Genomic DNA, 17,976 nt, shown 5'->3' with positions numbered 1-17,976 from the left:
TGATGGACAAGGTGAACAACACTGGGCCCAGCGCTGGACCTTGGGCAACACCACAAGTGACAACACAACCATGTGCCACTGGGTACAACCCTCTGGGATCTGCCGTTCAGACAGTTCTGAATGCACCTCACTGTCTGCTCATCCAGCCTGCACTTCCTGACTGTGCCCATGAGGATGTTGTGAGGGATGGTGTTGAAAGCCTCACTAAAGCTGTGGTAGACCATATCCACTGCTCTCCCCTCATCTATACAGGTTGTCATTTCATGGCAGAAGGCAATCAGGTTGGTCAAGCATGATTTTTTATTTATGAATCCATGCTGACTTCTCCTGATCACCATTCCTGTGGCTAGAGATAGACTCCTGAATGAGGTGCTCCATCACTTTTCTCTGGGTTGAGGTGAGGCTGACTGGCCAGGGGCTCCTTGGGTTCTCCTTCTTGCAGCTTTTGAAGACTGGTGTGACATTTGTTTTCTTCCAGTTCTCAGGCACCTCTCCTGACTGCCATACCCTTTCAAAGATGATCGTGAGCAGCCTTGCTATGGTGTCCACCACTTCTTTCAGCACCCATGGACGCAGGGCCCCGTCAGGGCCCATGGACTTGTGGATGTCAAATTTGCTTAGGTGCTCTCTAACCCAATCCTCCTTCCTTCCACCAGTCCTTTATGCTTGTCTCCTGGGTCAGAGATGCCTAAGAGATGTCCTATGAGACCAGTGCAAAGATGTTCAGTCACTCTGCGTCCTCTGTTACCAGCATCCCCACTCCATTTAGTAATGCATCCACATCGTCCTTGGTTTTCCTTTTGCTATAGTTACATTTGAAGAAGCCCTTCCTGTTCTCATTGACATACTTGGCCAGATTTAATTCCAGATGGCCTCAACCTTCCTTGTCTCATTTCTATTTCCCTGACAACCTCTCTATATTCATTCCAAGTGGCCTAACCCTATTTCCATCTCCTTAATCATAAAAGTATGTCAAAATACCAGGGCTGACTTCATCAATACTTTCCTTCCCCTCTCTCTGGTCTTCTGGAGCTACAGTTTGCAACCAGGTTCTTCAGTGACTCTCCTCACAAACTTCTGGTCCTGGTTTAAAAAAAGAGAAACTTCTTTCTATTCCTCCAGCACTAATACTCCTTAAAAAAAAACAAACAAACAAACAAACAAAAACCAAAAAATCACAGGTTTAAATGCTATGCAAGATAAGAAGAATTCAGCCTATGAAGAGGTGAATACTATAAATCAGTGAAACAATATTTTATACAATATTTAGGTCAATATACTTTGTGGCAGGATGAGAGTGCAAAGAAAAACTGCTGGAGTAGTGTGATCTGTAACACTAATGAAGTGACCAGATACATTTAAACAAGGTTTGAATGAGCTTCTGTTAAGTTCTGGAAGGGAAGAATAAAGCATGAATTGCTGCTGGCAGTAAAGGCAGATAAGAAAGAGAGAGGACAAGATGAGAAGGAAAAACCCAACATTCAAGCTGGTTAGTTTTAGTTTCAAGGGTTGGTTTACTTTCCTGTTTTCTTCATTATTCCTTCTGTCCTAAAAATAACACATAACACATTGCTGAAAGACAGAAATAATTGGCTGAATTGTTGTTTCCTCTTGTATTTTTGTGCATGGATCAAAAATTCTTTTAAACTCCCAGTCTTTTCAGGGAAAATTCAAGATAAAGGTCTTGGTAGTAGAAAATCTATTCAGTGAGAGCTGAATTACTACAGTGGAGCATCCTTTCAACTAGCGTAGACTGTCTCCACCAGTGTCTTTTACACACTTCCATTTTGTTGATGATTTATTTTTCAATACTTTGGGTTCATTGTTTGCAGGAGCTACCTTGATAAGGAGAACTTCTAAGTTCTGGCATTACTGGGGAAATGCTGTCCTGAAGAATGCAGGCTGGCATTGTTGAAAGCTAACTTCATCTCCCCCTTTCGAAAAACAAAGCAAGAGCTTGCACAGTAGAGTGTGACTCCTGAGATGTCCAGCCTGCAGGAGAACCTTGCCTGGCTCCTTCAAAGCTTTGTGGTGTGCCCTGTAGGCAGTCTCGACTCCCTGGGGGAGAGGTGTTGGTGCAAGAGAAAAGTGTGGATCTCCTTTGTGGAAGGGAGAGAGGAGGATGGAGAGGAGGAAGGGTCTTCATTCAAGCGAGCCAGTGAGGGTACTAGGAATTTATTAAGTCTGAAAGAAATGTTTTCCCCCCAGCCATCCTTTGTTAGGGCTGTGATGCAACAAAATAGCTTTCTTTCAAATCACTGTAGAAGGTTCTTAGAGGACAAGAATGGAAACATTTCTGCCTGTAAATTGCAGTAATGGCATTAGATATTTGTGTTTAAATAATTACTGCCTTTTTTATTTAGTGCAGTGGTTTTGAAAAGTGATGTGTGGTACTCCCAGGACATGGTAACTACTGCTACAATGCAGATCTGAATAACTGAATCCTAGCTGCAGTATTGTGGTTTCTACACTTTTAAATGTTCGGTCTGCCCAGCCTCCTGCATGTTTTGTTGTTGTAGCTGGCCTCACTCTTGGCAATTTAGTAATGGGAATCTATTAATGATGGAATGATTTAATAAGACGCCCATGTCTCTGCAACAGGAGATACAGTACAGTATTCAGTTATTGCTAATGCTGTTGTGACATGGGAGAAATAGTTTCCAAAGGATAGTTAAAAGAGAAAAGTTAGCACCAAATACCTCCTTTGCACAAAGATGCCTGATTAGTCTTTATTGAAGTCTTTATGAGAACATTGTACCATTAGAATCATGCCTAACTATTAATAAATTAAATAAATAGCATTTTTGGCTTCCTGGTAGAGAATTTGATATTTCCTGGCTATCCACATCTGTTGCTAAAGCCAAGTTTTAGTTCTTTGAAAAGCTATTGCCTGGCTTGTCTTCAAGGAACACTTCTTGTGTCCCATCTTAAATGTGAAAACTAACCATGTACATCGTGTTCTTATATTATTATACATATGACTGGTTTACACAGATTCTTTTTCTGACTAGGTCTAATAGGAAAGTAAAGGGGCCCTAGAAAAAATTTTTTTGGAACAGGGCTTCCTGCATTCAGCCATGCTCAAGTGATCTCTAAGGAGAGCTCTCATGTCTCTGAAGTTTACAGGGTGGAAACTGGAAGCAGGTGATACGGGTGGTCAAATGTGGCCGTCTGTGTATTGTACTACCTAATGGGACCTGATTTAATCTAGTCTGTAATGCCTGCCTTTCGCTGGTAGTCACAGAGAAATATTTGTCTAAGGGAAGCTCTTCTGCTGTTAATTAAATAGAACTTTTTCAAAAAGCAGAAAAAAATCTCTGAATTTTTTTATCAACTTCCCAGCCACTGGCTCTTACAGTACTTGAGACTGTACTTCTGATGGGTGTATGATAGGTTTATAGTACTAAATCTTCTTCATGAATCCAAACTCTGGTTTAGCTGAATACACAGAGTCTCAAATTCCATGGTAAGACAGATTTTGCAAGTTTGGATTTTTTGGTTGTGGGTTGGTTTTGTTTTGGTTGGTGGGGTTTTTTGGTTGTTGTTGTGTTTTTTTTTTTTGTTTTAAATTGCCTACAACTTTTATTTCTGAATTCCCTCCACAAAGGTCTGGTGAAGAGATGATTGTATTATACCTATATCAGAGTTGGATGCTTCCAGGAATGCTGATAATGCTGAATGCTTTGTCTGTGCTACAAAGTAGGTGCTAAAGGAAACAGGGGGTCTCTCACCTCCTGATTTCTGAGCAGCTAACACAAAATACCACAATGATCTTTCAGTTACATCCCTCTTTCTTTCTGTCCACTTGCAACCTTGAAGTAGGCTGATCTTCAAAACAGGAATTCCCAGTAAGAATCTTCATAGTGAGCTGAGAAACTGGCTGTGACTTTGAAAACTGGATGAAACATCAGAGCAGCCACTCAGCACAGATGGGCATGGGTGTTACCTCCTGCCCTGCCTTTCAGACCATAGCACCTACTTCTTCTCAGGGAGACTTCTCTGAAAACTATGACCTTGAATTCTGAAAGCAAATTCATTGCTCCAACGCAGAGAGAACTTCCTTAAGCACAAAACTGTAAGCAATTTTGGGGGTTACATTACTGCCTGTCCTGCTCTGGAGCTTGATTACTTTCAAGAATGCGTGAGTTATAGGGCCAGGAGATCGGTATGGAAAAGGGAGCCTGGATTGGTAGGTACTTTAGGACACAGTAACTGGATGCAAAGAAGAAATAAAGCTAGGGGCAGACACAGTGATGCTGGGTCTTCCCCTTCCAGCAGTGACGTGACCTCTGAATGACAGAGCTGGGTTTTGACAGTCTTGCTTCCACGCAAAGGATTTTTTACACTCCTGAGCCTGACAGCCCAGCTCCAGCATGTTGGGTTTGATGAGTTTATGAACTCATACTTGATGCTGATTTCCTTATCTCAGGGAGAAAAAACTTGCCACGTGACATGTAAATGCAGCCAAGCCTTGTTGGGTGTCTTGTCTAAGGTTAAGTAATACTCAGCTCATGCACTGGAAAAAAGGTGTGGGGGGGACTGGCAGCAGCTGGCAACAATGCTTGAAGAAGTTGAAAACTGTCATAAGGGACCTGCCACTAGGTCTGCTATGGGGACCCCCAGTGCAGCAGGAATGGGGGGGCCCAGGCTGGCGCTGGTGCACATTGTAGGGGTGTTGGTCTCTTGAGGCAGTTCTCACTTGCATGGTCTCAGGCACATGCTGTTTCATTCTGTTCCATCTAAGTAGGGCAGAACAGCCCTGTCCTTGCCAAAAGCCAGATTCTTCTCCAATACATTTTGTGTTTCTTCTCATCCCGCTCTGTCTGCAGACAGACAGCATTCACCGTCCTGGTTTGGGCTCAAATTCAGTTTGCCAAAATGTTCTCTTTCTCTGGGAGTCCTGAAGTTTCTCTTCTCTTTGCATGTGAGTGCTGAAAATATATGTGTAGTCCTTGGCAAGTTGCTGGCACCGTGTGACCTTGTTTGCACCCTTACTTGCTTGAATAGGGGATTTGTATGCCCGGGCTTAGAAAGGGGTGATTTGCAGGCTAGTAAGGTGTAACGCTGTGATTAGAAATTCCACGATCTGACAGAATGCACATTTGACCTGCTAGTGTAGAATAGATTGTTACTCCGTTATGTAAATATTTTAAATTCAAGTTTGATAAGGATCAATGAGAAATAGGTGGTGTGTTCCTACCTGTCTGTAGAAGTACTTGCACATATTGCAGTGTTTGGTTTATAACTGTACAATAGTGGCTTTGATTAATAATGCTTTATTAGTTATAAACACAGACTTACTGAATAAATCCTATTTACTCTATTGAGTGACTCTCCATGCCTACATAAAACCATTTAAGCAATTAGAATACTGCTATAGTATTTCTCTATATTGTAGACTTTGTTGTTAGTTCTCTGTCAGCTTTCCTGAATTCCTACATAGGATTTCTGCTTGACCACCAGTCTTGGGACAAAAAGGAAACATGTCCTTTCAAGTTTCATTTTATGAAGAGAAAGGGCAGGCGTGGTAACACAGGGTTTCATAGAACTGTAGAGCCATGAAAGTTGGAAAAACCCTTAAAGATCATCCCAAGAAAAGAGGAGGGGGTGGGGGAAAGGGTGTGTCTCTCCTTCTGACCTTTGCTGTCCTCTTCTGTGCCAGGATCAGAAAAATGAGACTGGAGAGGCAGTATTTGTGTATCAAAAGAGTAGAAGAGTATGCCTGAGAAATGTGGCATAAGGCATCTTGTGGAGAGCTCACCTCTGTCTTTTTCTAGAAGACAAAGGTTTGTAAATCTGGTTTCTTTTCCTCCCCTTTCTGTATAAAACACAAAGCACTGGGAATCAGTTGTTTTATCTACTACTGAAATGCAGCCATCAGTGCAGAATAACATGAGAACAATTTGAAAGGAAGCATGGAACACTATATTCAACTGAAACTAATTACCTGATTAGGTTTTGGCCTGGCTGTGTGGGTTGACATCCAGTGGACTTGGCGACAATACCTGCCTGTAAAGCCAAGTCTAGTCTTGCTTCGTTTAAAGACCTTGGACAAAACTTCTGGACTTGCATGCTGAATGCTAAGCAGTGTGAAAATAGGCCACTGATTTAAAGTACCCATGGCTACACTGGGTGTTCAGTGGGGAGATGGCATGGTTGCAGATAAATGAACTTTTTTGTAGTTTAGAAGCACTGATTTCCATTTAAAGGTGGCTCTCTTTCAAGCATACACTTGGGTGATATTTAACTCTGCATCAGAACATCCTCTGTTTACAGCTATACGATTGGCACTTTTGTTTCCTTCAGCACTTCAGGCTTCTCCCCTTAGAAACTTACCCCAGGTCTGACATTGAGATCTTGTAGACTTAGAAAATAACCTTAAGCAATGTCATCTATCTGGTAGAGTAGTTCCTTTTCTTTATCTGCACAGAAGTTAAACATGTTAGGTCTGCTTTATTAGGTGAGAGGCATTTGTTACTGCTATTCTTGTCTTCTTTTGCACCTTTACTACAAACACTTTTTTGATCTTTTGGTGTCATTGTTTGGAAAGTGGCATGTTTTCCAGATGACCTGTGCAACATCCTGAACATTAGACATTAGACACACTAATTACTGGTGTGATGGTAGTTTTTTGCCTAGGTATCTCTCTAAAGGAAAAAAAAATAAAATCATTCCAATGATTAAAATCATTGGAAGGGATTGAAGCTTTACTGTGAGGAGAGGGGTAAGTCTATCTTCTGTACACTATAAAAATATTCAGTCAGAATAAAGAAAGATTTGGATGGGAAGCTTCTGTGCACCCACTTCTGGCACTGAAGAGCCCCTTTGTTCTCTTTTCCCAGGGAGACTGGTATGAAATGAACTGCCAAATGAGCAGTTCACTAGTGAGACTTTATAAGGAAATTTAGTACACCTAGTCTGATGTTTTGGAAGCACATTGAGACCCATTACTAAAATGAATTGGACAAGAGCTGGCAAGAGATGCTCCACAGAACAAGAATACGTAATAGACAACCATAGAAAAAATATTTTTGCCATCTGGCTGACTATTTTAACTTAGCAACAAGCTTATGCTCTAACCTATTCCTTAAAATCTAAAATAAATATTGAATCCTCTCATGTTTACAAACCTTCTTAAACCATTTTCCCAAGAGGCCTTGCATTTGTGAAGTTCTCTAAGTTGTGTTTAAGCATTTCCTCTTACTGCAAAAATAAATCCATCAAGGTTTTGGCCTCATACAAAGACAACAAATACAAGCCTGTAAGTGCCATAAGAGCCCTAAGAAACTTAAGAAGCAATTTAAAATAATAAAACTAATTTTTTGGACACCCCCTGCTACTTCTGTGGAGAATGAGGCTGGGCTGGGACTTGGGGGCTAAAGACACATGGGTGTGCACTTTGTGTAACCTGGTATTCACTTCCCCTCTCCCCTGCCATCCCAAATCAACTCTCACCATCTTGGCAAGAGTTTCTAGAGCCTTTGCTAGCCAGGAGTTTGCCCAGCTGTTTGGCCCAGGATTTCACAGAGAAGGAGGAAACATTTCTGGCTGAAGCTTTTGTAAAACCACCACTTCAACCACCAAAGCATCAAAGTCCCTGTGGAGAGAAAACAAGTAGTTGGAAAGTTTGGGGAGGGGTGAGGGGGAGCAGTGTGACTTTCCAAAGGGCCTGGCCTCTTCCTGATAAGTAATCACCGTAGAATAGAGCTAATCTAGGAAAAGTGATGGGATTATAAAGACGATAAGATCTCCACTTCTTCTAAAAGAATGCGTGAAGTACCAACTCCATTCCATTTCTGTGGTTTGAAAATATGTTTCTGCTAACAGTGCCTTGTGCTGCCTTTGCAGGATGGTTTGGAAATTTGCCCTGTCCGTTCTTCTGATGGCAGCACTGGTCCGAGTGTCGGAGGCCAAGAAGAGCCGCCCCGCAGGTGCCATTCCCTCCCCGTACAAAGGCAGCAGCAGCAACCACTCGGAGCGGAGGCAGCAGCTGAACAAGGAGGTGCTGGCCTCCAGCCAGGAGGCTCTGGTGGTCACCGAGAGGAAGTACCTCAAGAGCGACTGGTGCAAGACGCAGCCGCTGCGGCAGACGGTCAGCGAGGAGGGCTGCATCAGCCGCACCATCATCAACCGCTTCTGCTACGGGCAGTGCAACTCCTTCTACATCCCACGGCACGTGAAGAAGGAGGAGGAGTCCTTCCAGTCCTGCGCCTTCTGCAAGCCACACAAGGTCACCTCTTCGACCGTGCAGCTGGAGTGCCCCGAGCTGGACCCACCGTTCCGACTCAAGAAAATTCAGAAGGTCAAGCAGTGCCGGTGCATGTCTGTGAATCTGAACAGCTCAGGCAAACTGTGAGAACAGGCACGTAGCTGCTGCTTGGTGTTGTCTCCATCAGCTTTACTGCTGCCTCTCCCCTCCCACTGAGCGGACTGTCCATTTCGTTGGTTTGTTTCTTGTTTTCCTTTTTTTTTTTTTTTTGGTGTTTTGTTTTCTTTCAGGAGGCATCTCTCCAGCAAGGAAAGGCTCCTTGTCACTTGCCTACTGGAATAACGCTTTATAACCAGCTGTATTAGGCACTTCACCATAAAGTTTCATTGTATTTTAAATATCATCTGGCAGTTGAATCTTCTGGAGTGGAGCAGGCTCACAGAAGTTGGGACTGATCATCTAAGTGACCAGTTGGCTGAATCCAGCATTAAATGTTTCCACTGTGTGGAGTAAAGCCCTCTGCCCTACACTCCAGTTCCCTCCACAAGCTGAGAACGCCTTCCCCGTGCTTTGGTCTGGAGCTTGCTTCTCTCACTTGGAAGTGCTGGGGTGCTGCCCAGGACTGAGGGACACAGATGAGGGAGAGTAATGAGGAGTAATGTGTGAAAAGCAAGTGAGACTTTCCGATGAGGCTCCTCTCCTTAAGACAGCTCCAATTGTGCAATGACAAATGATTCTGGGCTTGTTGTCTGAGCGGCAGATCAGAAGCAAGGGGAAGAGGGTGAGGCACTGGGTCAGCCACGGTGACCACAGAGCAGACTGAGGGTGGGTTCTGATGCTGTTGTGGTTAGAGTATATTGAACACATGGCCTCGGCAGCAGTGTTTATTTTGTAACCTAGCTATAGTAAACAGCTGTTTAAAGTATTACAGACCTAGCCATGTATATTTTTCTTGTGGCAGAGTATGCCAGCGATTAAAATATGTTAAAAGACTCGGTTGCTAGGTTGGCTGCCTGGCTTAAAATGGACATGGTTTTACTATGCTTTTGGTAGGTTTTTGTATGTTAGATATGTGTGTGTTTCTTACTCCAAAAAGGACAGCATCCATTTATTACCTTACATTTATGCCTGCTCAAACCACGGGAGGTATAAGGGTAGTTGGAGAGAATGTTTAAGGGAATGATGTGTCCCCAAAGGTATAAAAGCACTGTCACACAAAGGACAAAGTTTGGTCATTGCTGGACTGAATACAAAAGCTACATAGGTGTCATCAAGTTTTGGGAGTGGTGTCCCTCCCATGATTGGAAACCATGCTAATGTGTTAGTGTTAAAGGACAAATGCCTCAATCAGTGCTGGTGGAATGGGTCACAGCTGTGGGAGCAGGGAGAGAGTAAGTTGTAATTGCTACACTATTGGTGGTCCACTCAGTTTTTGAGACCTGCACAATAAGTGTTGGTGAACACTTGCAGTTCATGTTAAATCATACTATGTTGTTATTCAGTTGATGGAGTTCAACATTTGTCCTGTATATCCCATTTGTTACAGTTCTGACTTGTATTAGTCCCAGCTGCATTGAAATCCTGTCTCAAATCAGCCCCTTCCCCCAAACCAAAGCCAGGGCACACGCAGTTGTCTGGAGCTTACAAATTAAAGACGACACGCCGACTCCCTGTGCCTGTCACACTGCTGAGCATCTGCAGCCTGCTGCCGAGCCCTCCCCAGCAGCCTCTGTGCATGCAGCCACTTCAAGGGGTCAACGTGTTCAGCACTGTCACCAGCCAGCCGGGGCTTCAGAGCCACAGCTCCCCGTTATGTGACACAGGCCTCCCTAAGAGGCTTTGAGGACTGATCTCCACAGGAGCCCCAAGCGGTTTACAGGGGCTGCCGTGGCCAGGGGGAGGTTGCTCGGCTCTGGCAGCCCTGTTACACGAACAGACGTCGCTTTTCTGCTCTGACCTTCCAACGTGTCACAAGTGCACAGGGAGACTCCTGGTGCAGGGAATGCTTTAGGCTTTAGGGGCTGCTGCTGCTGCCCTGTGGCATCGCACCAGCCCCAGGATGGGCACAAGTCAGACTTGGTCAGTCTTGAGAGTGTGGGTGTGGGTGGGGTGCAGATGGGGAAGGTGGCAATATAGTCTACTAAGACTCTGGGGATCTCAGTCTTCACCTGAAAGGAATCAACTGAAAGTCAGACACTTTGGACCAGAGCGAGAAAAGCACCCTAGTAAATTCACTTAAGAAAAACGTGCAAGAATCTTTACCTTTAAGCTATGCCCTGCCTGGGTTTTTCACCAGTTTGCAATATGAATATGCTGCAGCTTAAAGCTCCTTCTAGGAGCTGTGTTTATGTAAAAAACTGAGTTGAGCTTGTAATGGTTAAAACTGTATTTAATTCTTGTTTTATAAATGAAAACAAAAAATGAAGAAATGCTTTAAGTATAATGTAATTATTTTATAGGTCAACTATTAAATTATAGATTAAATAATAAAGCTACTCTAGGGTTATATGGCATCCAGGTGTTTTGCTTCAACAGTTTGTGTCGAACTGCTCTCTAACCAGCTTCCTTTTCACCCTCCCAAATATAGGTGAACGATGGCTCACCCTGACAGGTTGGGAAAACCTAACTACTTCTCCCCTTGTTTCCCACTCCCCTCAGAAGTACCTGGAAGGCAAGAGGGAAAAATAAAATGCATTATTCTTAGATTCTGGAGTTGATTTTGCATGCACATATTCTGGGTTTTTTGGTAAACTGACGAACAAAGCTCCAGCACTAGCTGAAACACTGCCATCATTTGCCATAAGAGGAGTAACTGGCCTAAATAATTTTGTTTAAAATATATACAGATCCTTATGTAACAGGCACTGAAGTACTCATAAGGGAAAAAAAAAGTTATATCCTAAGATATAGGTGAGTTTTAGTTGTTGCTGTCAGCTCTTGAATAAGTTCAACATACGGCAGTACAAACATGGGGTACTATTTTGGGGCTTGTGGTGTTTTTCCCCTACCAGCCCAGAGATAACTCAGTTTCTTAAGGGAAAATTTCTGTGTGGGAAGGGAGCTGTCACATTGATTGATGAGCCTCCGTGTGACCAGAAGAGATGCCTTGGTGGGTCTTGAAAGAAGCAGAACCTAGACCACAGCTAGCAAGGGAGGGCTCGTTCCTTTATGGCACTGTGCTTGTAGGAGCCCTTTGCTGTCTTACCTTCCCTGTCTCTTGCCCAAATCTTCTCACAGTTCAGTGTTTGGAGACATTTTTTTAGTAGCTGTTGCTTTAGAGAATGAGTGTTTTGCTTTGCCTTAGCTTCCTAGATGTGGGCAGGCTCCCTGCTCAGACCTCCCAAGCACCTCTGTCCCTTGGCTCAAAGGGAGCTCAGCCGTCACCTCCTCGAATGCCCCTCTCTCATTCCCACCATCTCTTGGCCAGTCTCCTGCTTTGCAGGTCATGGATGGCCCAGCACCCACCTGAACCTCTGCTGCTTGAGGCACAGCCCAGACTCCAGCTCCAGTTCTCTGTTGCTGCCCAGCTGTTGAACCATCATTGTACCAGAGGCATACTCTGTGATCCAAAAATCTCCCACGCGTGGAAGCAACCCAAGAACAAGGCGAATCTCTCTGAGTAGATGGAAAAGCTGTAGGTCAGACAGATGCAGTTACTTCTTAAAGTGGACAGGTGCTACAGGACAGGGAAATGCAGGAAGACAGTACATGTTAAGCTCAACCACAATTGAGCTGCCATGTTGGCAGCGCCCCAGTTTGGGGTGGGTGGCAAGTGAAGTTTTTAAGATGGTAAATTTGACCAGCAGCTGGGAATAAATGAGATAACAGTGTTGATGCAATAGGGACCCTTTATGTTCAGAAACACAGCATTTTTACAGCATTTTTTTGAGGCAATGGACTTATCCCTGGATGCTCTTATAAGAAGAATATCAGATACAGGAACAGATGGGTCAGTTTTAAGCAAGAGAATAACTCAGAGAACCTGTTCTGTAATGAGAATCCTCTTGATGGGTGGCAGACATGAATGGTATTGGGGCATAGTTTTCTCTTTTCTCCCTTTTCTGACTTGTTTACACTTTATTCAGAAAAACTCAGCTTCATCAGTTTTTGCTGATTCTGTCCATAGTAGTTTCAAATTATTGTAACTGAAGTAACTAGTATAGTGGATTTGTCACAAATTTGGCTTTGCTTTTAAACTAGAGGCTGCAACAAAATAATTGCAACACAATGACTTGCTATATGTTCTCTCAATGAAATTAGTATTTGCTTCCAACTTTTTAAACTGATCACTGAAAAACTGGGCAAGAAAAAAAGTCAGTCTGTGGAAGATCCCTCTAATTATTATTCCCACTGCCCCAGCTGGTTAATACTTAACTAAGTTTTGGAAGTGTTTTGGGATGATGAAAGGTGCTACAAAAAAAGCTAAGCCACTACAGTGTCACGACGTGACAAAGTGCCATGCTTCTGAAAGGGCTTTAATTGGCAGGCAAAACAACATGAATCCTCTTAGCTCCTCATAAAAAACCAAATTGTTCTGCCAGCATGTCACATCTGCTGCTCAGGTATGAAAGTCCTTTTGCTGCTGCATTTAAGTAACAGTGAACAATATGTGGTGTTAGCAATCAACAAAGGCTCAGAATTTTGTCTGTGAGGGGCAATACTTCAGTGTAGAGTGCTTGATGTTGCAGTAAAGAGGGGGATGGCAGTAAATGAGGGGAGAGGAGGCCAATGGGGGGTTCCTATCCTTTTTTTAAAAAACCCAAAACAAACAAAAGAGCATTGGTCAAGAATTCTGTAAAAAGTTGAGTATGCTGCTAAAACAAAGAGCAGAAGTGAAACTTGTGCTGTGAGAACATTCCCTTTGGATGTTCTGTGGGTTAGCTGTGGTGCTGCACATAGTGGGCTACTTTGCATGGAGGTTTGGGATAGGTTGGAGAGGAGCTGTGTAAAAGGGAGACATGTTCTATCAAATAGGCTGTGTCTGAGTAAAATGAAAGAAAAATCCTTGTAGCAGCATGTGTCGTAAGATCATAATACAGTTCCATCAGCTGCAGTCAACCTTTGACATTTCAGAAAGAGAGAGCCTTGAGGTAACTTTTATCATCCATGCTGCAGATCCTGTAGAAAGGGTATGTATGTGACAAATTTAAGAGGTTGCTGAACCTTTTAGGAGGTTGCTAAAACACTTGTATATATAAAAAAGGATTATAATATGCAGATTAACTTCTCAATGCATGCATGTTTTTACCTTACCAGCAATTTCATGAGACTGTTAAATCAGCAATGTAGTAGGACCAGGTTACAAACCTGAGCTAAATGTAAGACTGGGAGGCATTCACAAGCTGGAGAAGTGAGTTTTACATAGTCTCCTTGGGTAAAGAAGCTGGAGGTCTCACTACCATCACCTGGGGAAAAGGTAGTATATCCACATAACTGGGAATTACTGTCACTACCCTTCCAAAAGGCAAGCAAAGAGAAGTCTTACTTCCTCTGCTGTCTTCACAAAGGCTGTTGTTCCTTGATCATGGGAGCCAGAATGGTGCTTAGGGAGCAAATAGTTTGTAGCACACTACAGCATAGCCAGAGAGTGACAAGGGAAGGTAATTATTTCATTATTATTCCTTTTATTTTCTTATAAATTAACATTCTAAAAAAATTGGAATAGAAACACTAAATACAGTATTGCACATAGTGATCTTTGTTAGATGATCTATTATTTCATTTAGTATAGTAATATACATACTGTAGGTACTGAAGAGAACAGGAAGGCTACAAATGAAAACATGCTACTGTATCCTTGCACTTAGGAGCAAAGTTAGGAGGAAAAGACTATTGTTTACATAAATACAAACATGGATTTGAATCAGTGCCATTAAAATAGCTTTACTCTTTGAAGTTTTTTTTCCATAAGTTAGTCGTAACAGCAAATAATCTCGTTTTCTCTTCCCCGTCAACACAAAATTTTAGAATTCCATTCTTGGTAATTTATATCCCTGCCAGAAATTACTGCTAGTACAGATTTTCACATAGGTTTATCAGCAACAGGAGACTTGCTTTTCACACAGTGAAAAAAACCATCTTTTCTAGTGCTTGGTATATGTGAAGAATAACAGATTCCTGAGGTCATATTTTGCACTTCCTTTCATGACACCCTGTAGAGTATATTAGCCTCTGAACAGCTCGGAATGTCTCTTGATGTGCTAGATTAGACAGGGAATGATGCAACCCAGCAGGTTAGAGCTCATTGCTTTACCCTGGTGTCTTTTAGGCTCCAAAGCTGTGAGCAACGTGCATCCAACTGAGCTGCACACACGGTCTGCTTTCAGGAAAAATTAGCTTAGAAAGAAAAACGTTGTCAATCAAGCTGATTGGTTTAGGGCTAATAAATAAGGACTGGAGGAAGGGGTTGTTATCAGTTGATTAGTCCAAAACTGATACGGCAAATTCTGGATTGCAAAAAGGAAGTAAGCACGTGGTCTAAAATGGAAGCCCTAAGTAATATATTTCAATCATTAACCTCTTATTCAGGGACACCGAAAGCCTGGAGGAAATGTCTATAATTCTGTTAAGTGTGAAATTGATGTCAATTAGTTGGTAGTCTATGTTCTGTCACTAGAATTGGCTACTGTTTTCCATAAATGTTGTCTCCATGTGCATCTTTTAATAGCTCTCTAAAGGAGTTTTAAATTAACTGTAAAGCTAATTCCAGAAGGGAAGTCATGTACATGTGGCCAAAAGCCTGACTTAAGTGATCAGCAGTTAAAACTATACTATATCTTCTAAAGTTCATGTAAAAGTATTAGCTGCTTTATATATTAACAAACTATAATAGCCAAATCTCTCATACTCTCTATCATACTTCTGTGCTTTTCTGTATTTTTCTGCTTTTTTTTTTTTGCTTTTTCTTTTTTGCTTTTTTAGTGCTGGATTTCTGACCCCCATACCACCTGGCATTCACTATCTGGCAGAAGATGAAGTAAAAGTATGCTGCCTTATCGATTTTAAACATAGTTACAGTAAACATCTTGTTCCACAAATATTTAGTCATGGAGGGCAACCAAACAAGTTGGGAAAGCATTGATTATACTGTATAAACAGCACTTAACAATTCAAAATACAAACTACAAATGCCAACATGAAACGGATACAAACAATTCACTAGGAGTAACATTTCTTTCCCTAAACTAAGTGCAGTGCCATGAAGTATTTGTCAGATGTTGCCAGTAGGAATGGAAATGTTTTACTGTACCAAGTAGCATTCTTATGAAGTTCAACTTAATGCAATTTTCAGCATGTTCAGAACTGATGCAGATACCACTTTTTATGCATGCTGACTTGTCCTATTTGTAATATACCATACACTTTACAAAATACCATTTTTGAGTGGCAAAGGAGATACAGAGTACAGGGAAGGTGTTTCAAGTCCATACCTAGTCTATTTCTGGGCACTCCAATAAAGTGATTACATTTGTGAATGAATGCACAATAACACATCAGTTGGTGGAAAACTAGAGAACAAAACGCAAATTTTAAAAGGTCAACGAAGCAAATGATCAGGATGATGTAGTTTCCTTCCCTCTCACTCCCCACCCACAGGCATGTTGAATTTTGGTAACCAGGTAACAATGGCTTTTGAATTTCTTCTCTCAGATTTTCATACTTATCTTTGCTTTCTGAAAAATAAAAGAAAATTTAAAAATAAGGACAAAATTTGAGTGTACACAAAGCCAACTTACACAAATATGAAAAGCATAAGAAATGCATAGGCAAATGCTAGATTATATTTACTGTAGCACTGACTTCACAAACTTTGAAGCTAGAACTGAAGTAGACTACAGCTATGCACTGCTTGTGAAATATTTTTGTTTACTTTCCTGTTCACTCATCAAATTTTCACTAATACTGAAGGTCCCTGTTTCAGTGCAAATAAGAATGATAATTAAACAAATAGTTATTTCCTAAAAGAAATCTCTCAATGTCTTCATATAGAGCAGTATGTAAGTTAGATGGAGAACTCCCAAAAAATGTTATTTTGTTTTTTTTTTTAAATAAAATGTTGATCTGCTTTTAAGTAAAATTGATAAAATGTAGTTTATAACTCCTTACCAAGCTAACAATCAATTTACATTTCTTGTGGCACTAGCTACAATCAACTCTCTCTAAACATTCAAAATAAGTAACAATAAATGCAATATTATTGCTTCCTGTATCAAATTATATTAGTTGGAATACAGCAAATTACCTCATGCTTCATTTACAAGATGTGTCACAGATTATATGACTACACAGCTATGACTACAAAGCATGTAAGAATTAAGTCATGTCTTGGGGTGGTGGGGAGCAGAGGACACAGAGAGGGACACAGACGCATGAAAAAAATCTTCTAATATTTTTCAAACAAAAATGATGGCCAGTTTCTATAGTTATGAGGTAAATGTGAGGTACCAGAATAATTTTTCTGTAAAATCAGTCATGATCCTTACAACGGTTAGGCAATCATAGGGGAAAAGTTTCATTAAATGACCAGAATTACTTGTCTATTATCACTGAAGTTATTTATTTGTTTTCAAAAGAATGGTGAAAGCACAGTATTATCTCTTTCTAGTGTTTCTATTCCAAACAAATCCATATCAGTGGATCAGAAAACACTGTATTTGATACAGTGATCCAGCTTGAAAAATGTGTAACTATCAAAATTCTTCCTTTAATGCTGTATCTGTAGAAAAGAGAATGAATACAAACAGAATAAGCTGGAAGACCAAAATTGCCTTTCTGCCTTCTATGTGCATCCTACACCAAGACTGGGAAGAACACAAATTGGCACAGTGGGGCAATAATAAACTGGTCTTGCTTGTGCTACACCTATTTTGTGGAGTAATGTTCATAGGCAGACTTCAAATTTGTTAATTTAACACCTTTAAGAAAAATGTTAAACGTTAAAGAAAAAAAAAAAAACAACCCAAGAAAAAACATAGATCAAGAATAACCTACCTATAAAATGCAAAGAGAAAAAGATGAAACAAGTGATATAGACAGAAGCACTGCTACAAATTTTACTTACAATTCCAGAGTCATGTTTTGGTCTAATATTGTACAGTGACTTCCCCTTTTTCTGCCTGCACACTTCCTCTGCTTCTTTGACTCTGAAGAGAGAAAAATCTATAAATACTCCTGTACACCAACAACATTTACAAAACAATGCAGTATAAAACTTAAAAGTTAAGGCTTGAGGACACAAGTGGATAACTTTATTCTCCATATATTCATTAGCATGCTCCACAAAATAGTTCTTGCACTTCAGGGCTGCTGCAGCCATACCCGGCACTTACATAGACAGGCATAACCAATTGAATAATCAATTCTAGTTACAAAAGCAATCAGTACTTACTGCAGCTGAAGCTTCAAATGTATGAGGGTTTAAAATACACTGGATGATATGAAGCTTACATTTGAGAGCATTCATACACATATTGCTAAGAAAATTACTTTTCTTTTTTCACTGTTTAAAATACTTCTTCATCTATGCCAACCCTCAGTACTTCAATTACAGTTTAAACAAAGTTTGTCACTAAGCTATATTCCCCTCCACCCATTTTTGTTTGTATTTAAAATGGCAAAATAGCTTAACCTAAATTTCCAGTCTTTACTCTCAAACTTTAAAAAACAAAAAAAAGGAAAATTTCTATGGAACACAATGTTTAACCCAAGGTGATGCATGTGACTGCACGCATCTCTCTAATTCCAAAGCTGAGGAACCTCAAGGCTTA

The 17,976-nt window shown here is 41.2% G+C and overlaps 2 protein-coding genes across 2 annotated transcripts in view; one reads left to right on the top strand and one right to left on the bottom strand.

The window, feature by feature from the left end:
• Positions 1 to 10,706, top strand: part of GREM2 (gremlin 2, DAN family BMP antagonist) — a 40,868-nt gene extending 30,162 nt beyond the window's left edge. The window contains exon 2 of the mRNA XM_058802214.1: positions 7,849 to 10,706. Coding sequence (XP_058658197.1) covers positions 7,850 to 8,356 — 507 coding nt within the window. The 5' untranslated portion in view covers position 7,849 and the 3' untranslated portion in view covers positions 8,357 to 10,706. The remainder of the gene's footprint in view (positions 1 to 7,848) is intronic.
• Positions 10,707 to 15,076: 4,370 nt separating this feature from the next.
• Positions 15,077 to 17,976, bottom strand: part of FMN2 (formin 2) — a 149,887-nt gene continuing 146,987 nt past the window's right edge. The window contains exons 19-20 of the mRNA XM_058801633.1: positions 17,271 to 17,352; positions 15,077 to 15,882 (exon numbers count right to left, since the gene is read on the bottom strand). Of these exons, the coding sequence (XP_058657616.1) occupies positions 15,856 to 15,882; positions 17,271 to 17,352 (109 nt within the window). The 3' untranslated portion in view covers positions 15,077 to 15,855. The remainder of the gene's footprint in view (positions 15,883 to 17,270; positions 17,353 to 17,976) is intronic.

The sequence above is a fragment of the Ammospiza caudacuta genome, chromosome 3, assembly GCF_027887145.1.
Source record: "Ammospiza caudacuta isolate bAmmCau1 chromosome 3, bAmmCau1.pri, whole genome shotgun sequence".
Classification (NCBI taxonomy): Eukaryota; Metazoa; Chordata; class Aves; order Passeriformes; family Passerellidae; genus Ammospiza; species Ammospiza caudacuta.
This window is presented reverse-complemented; position numbering and strand designations above follow the sequence as displayed.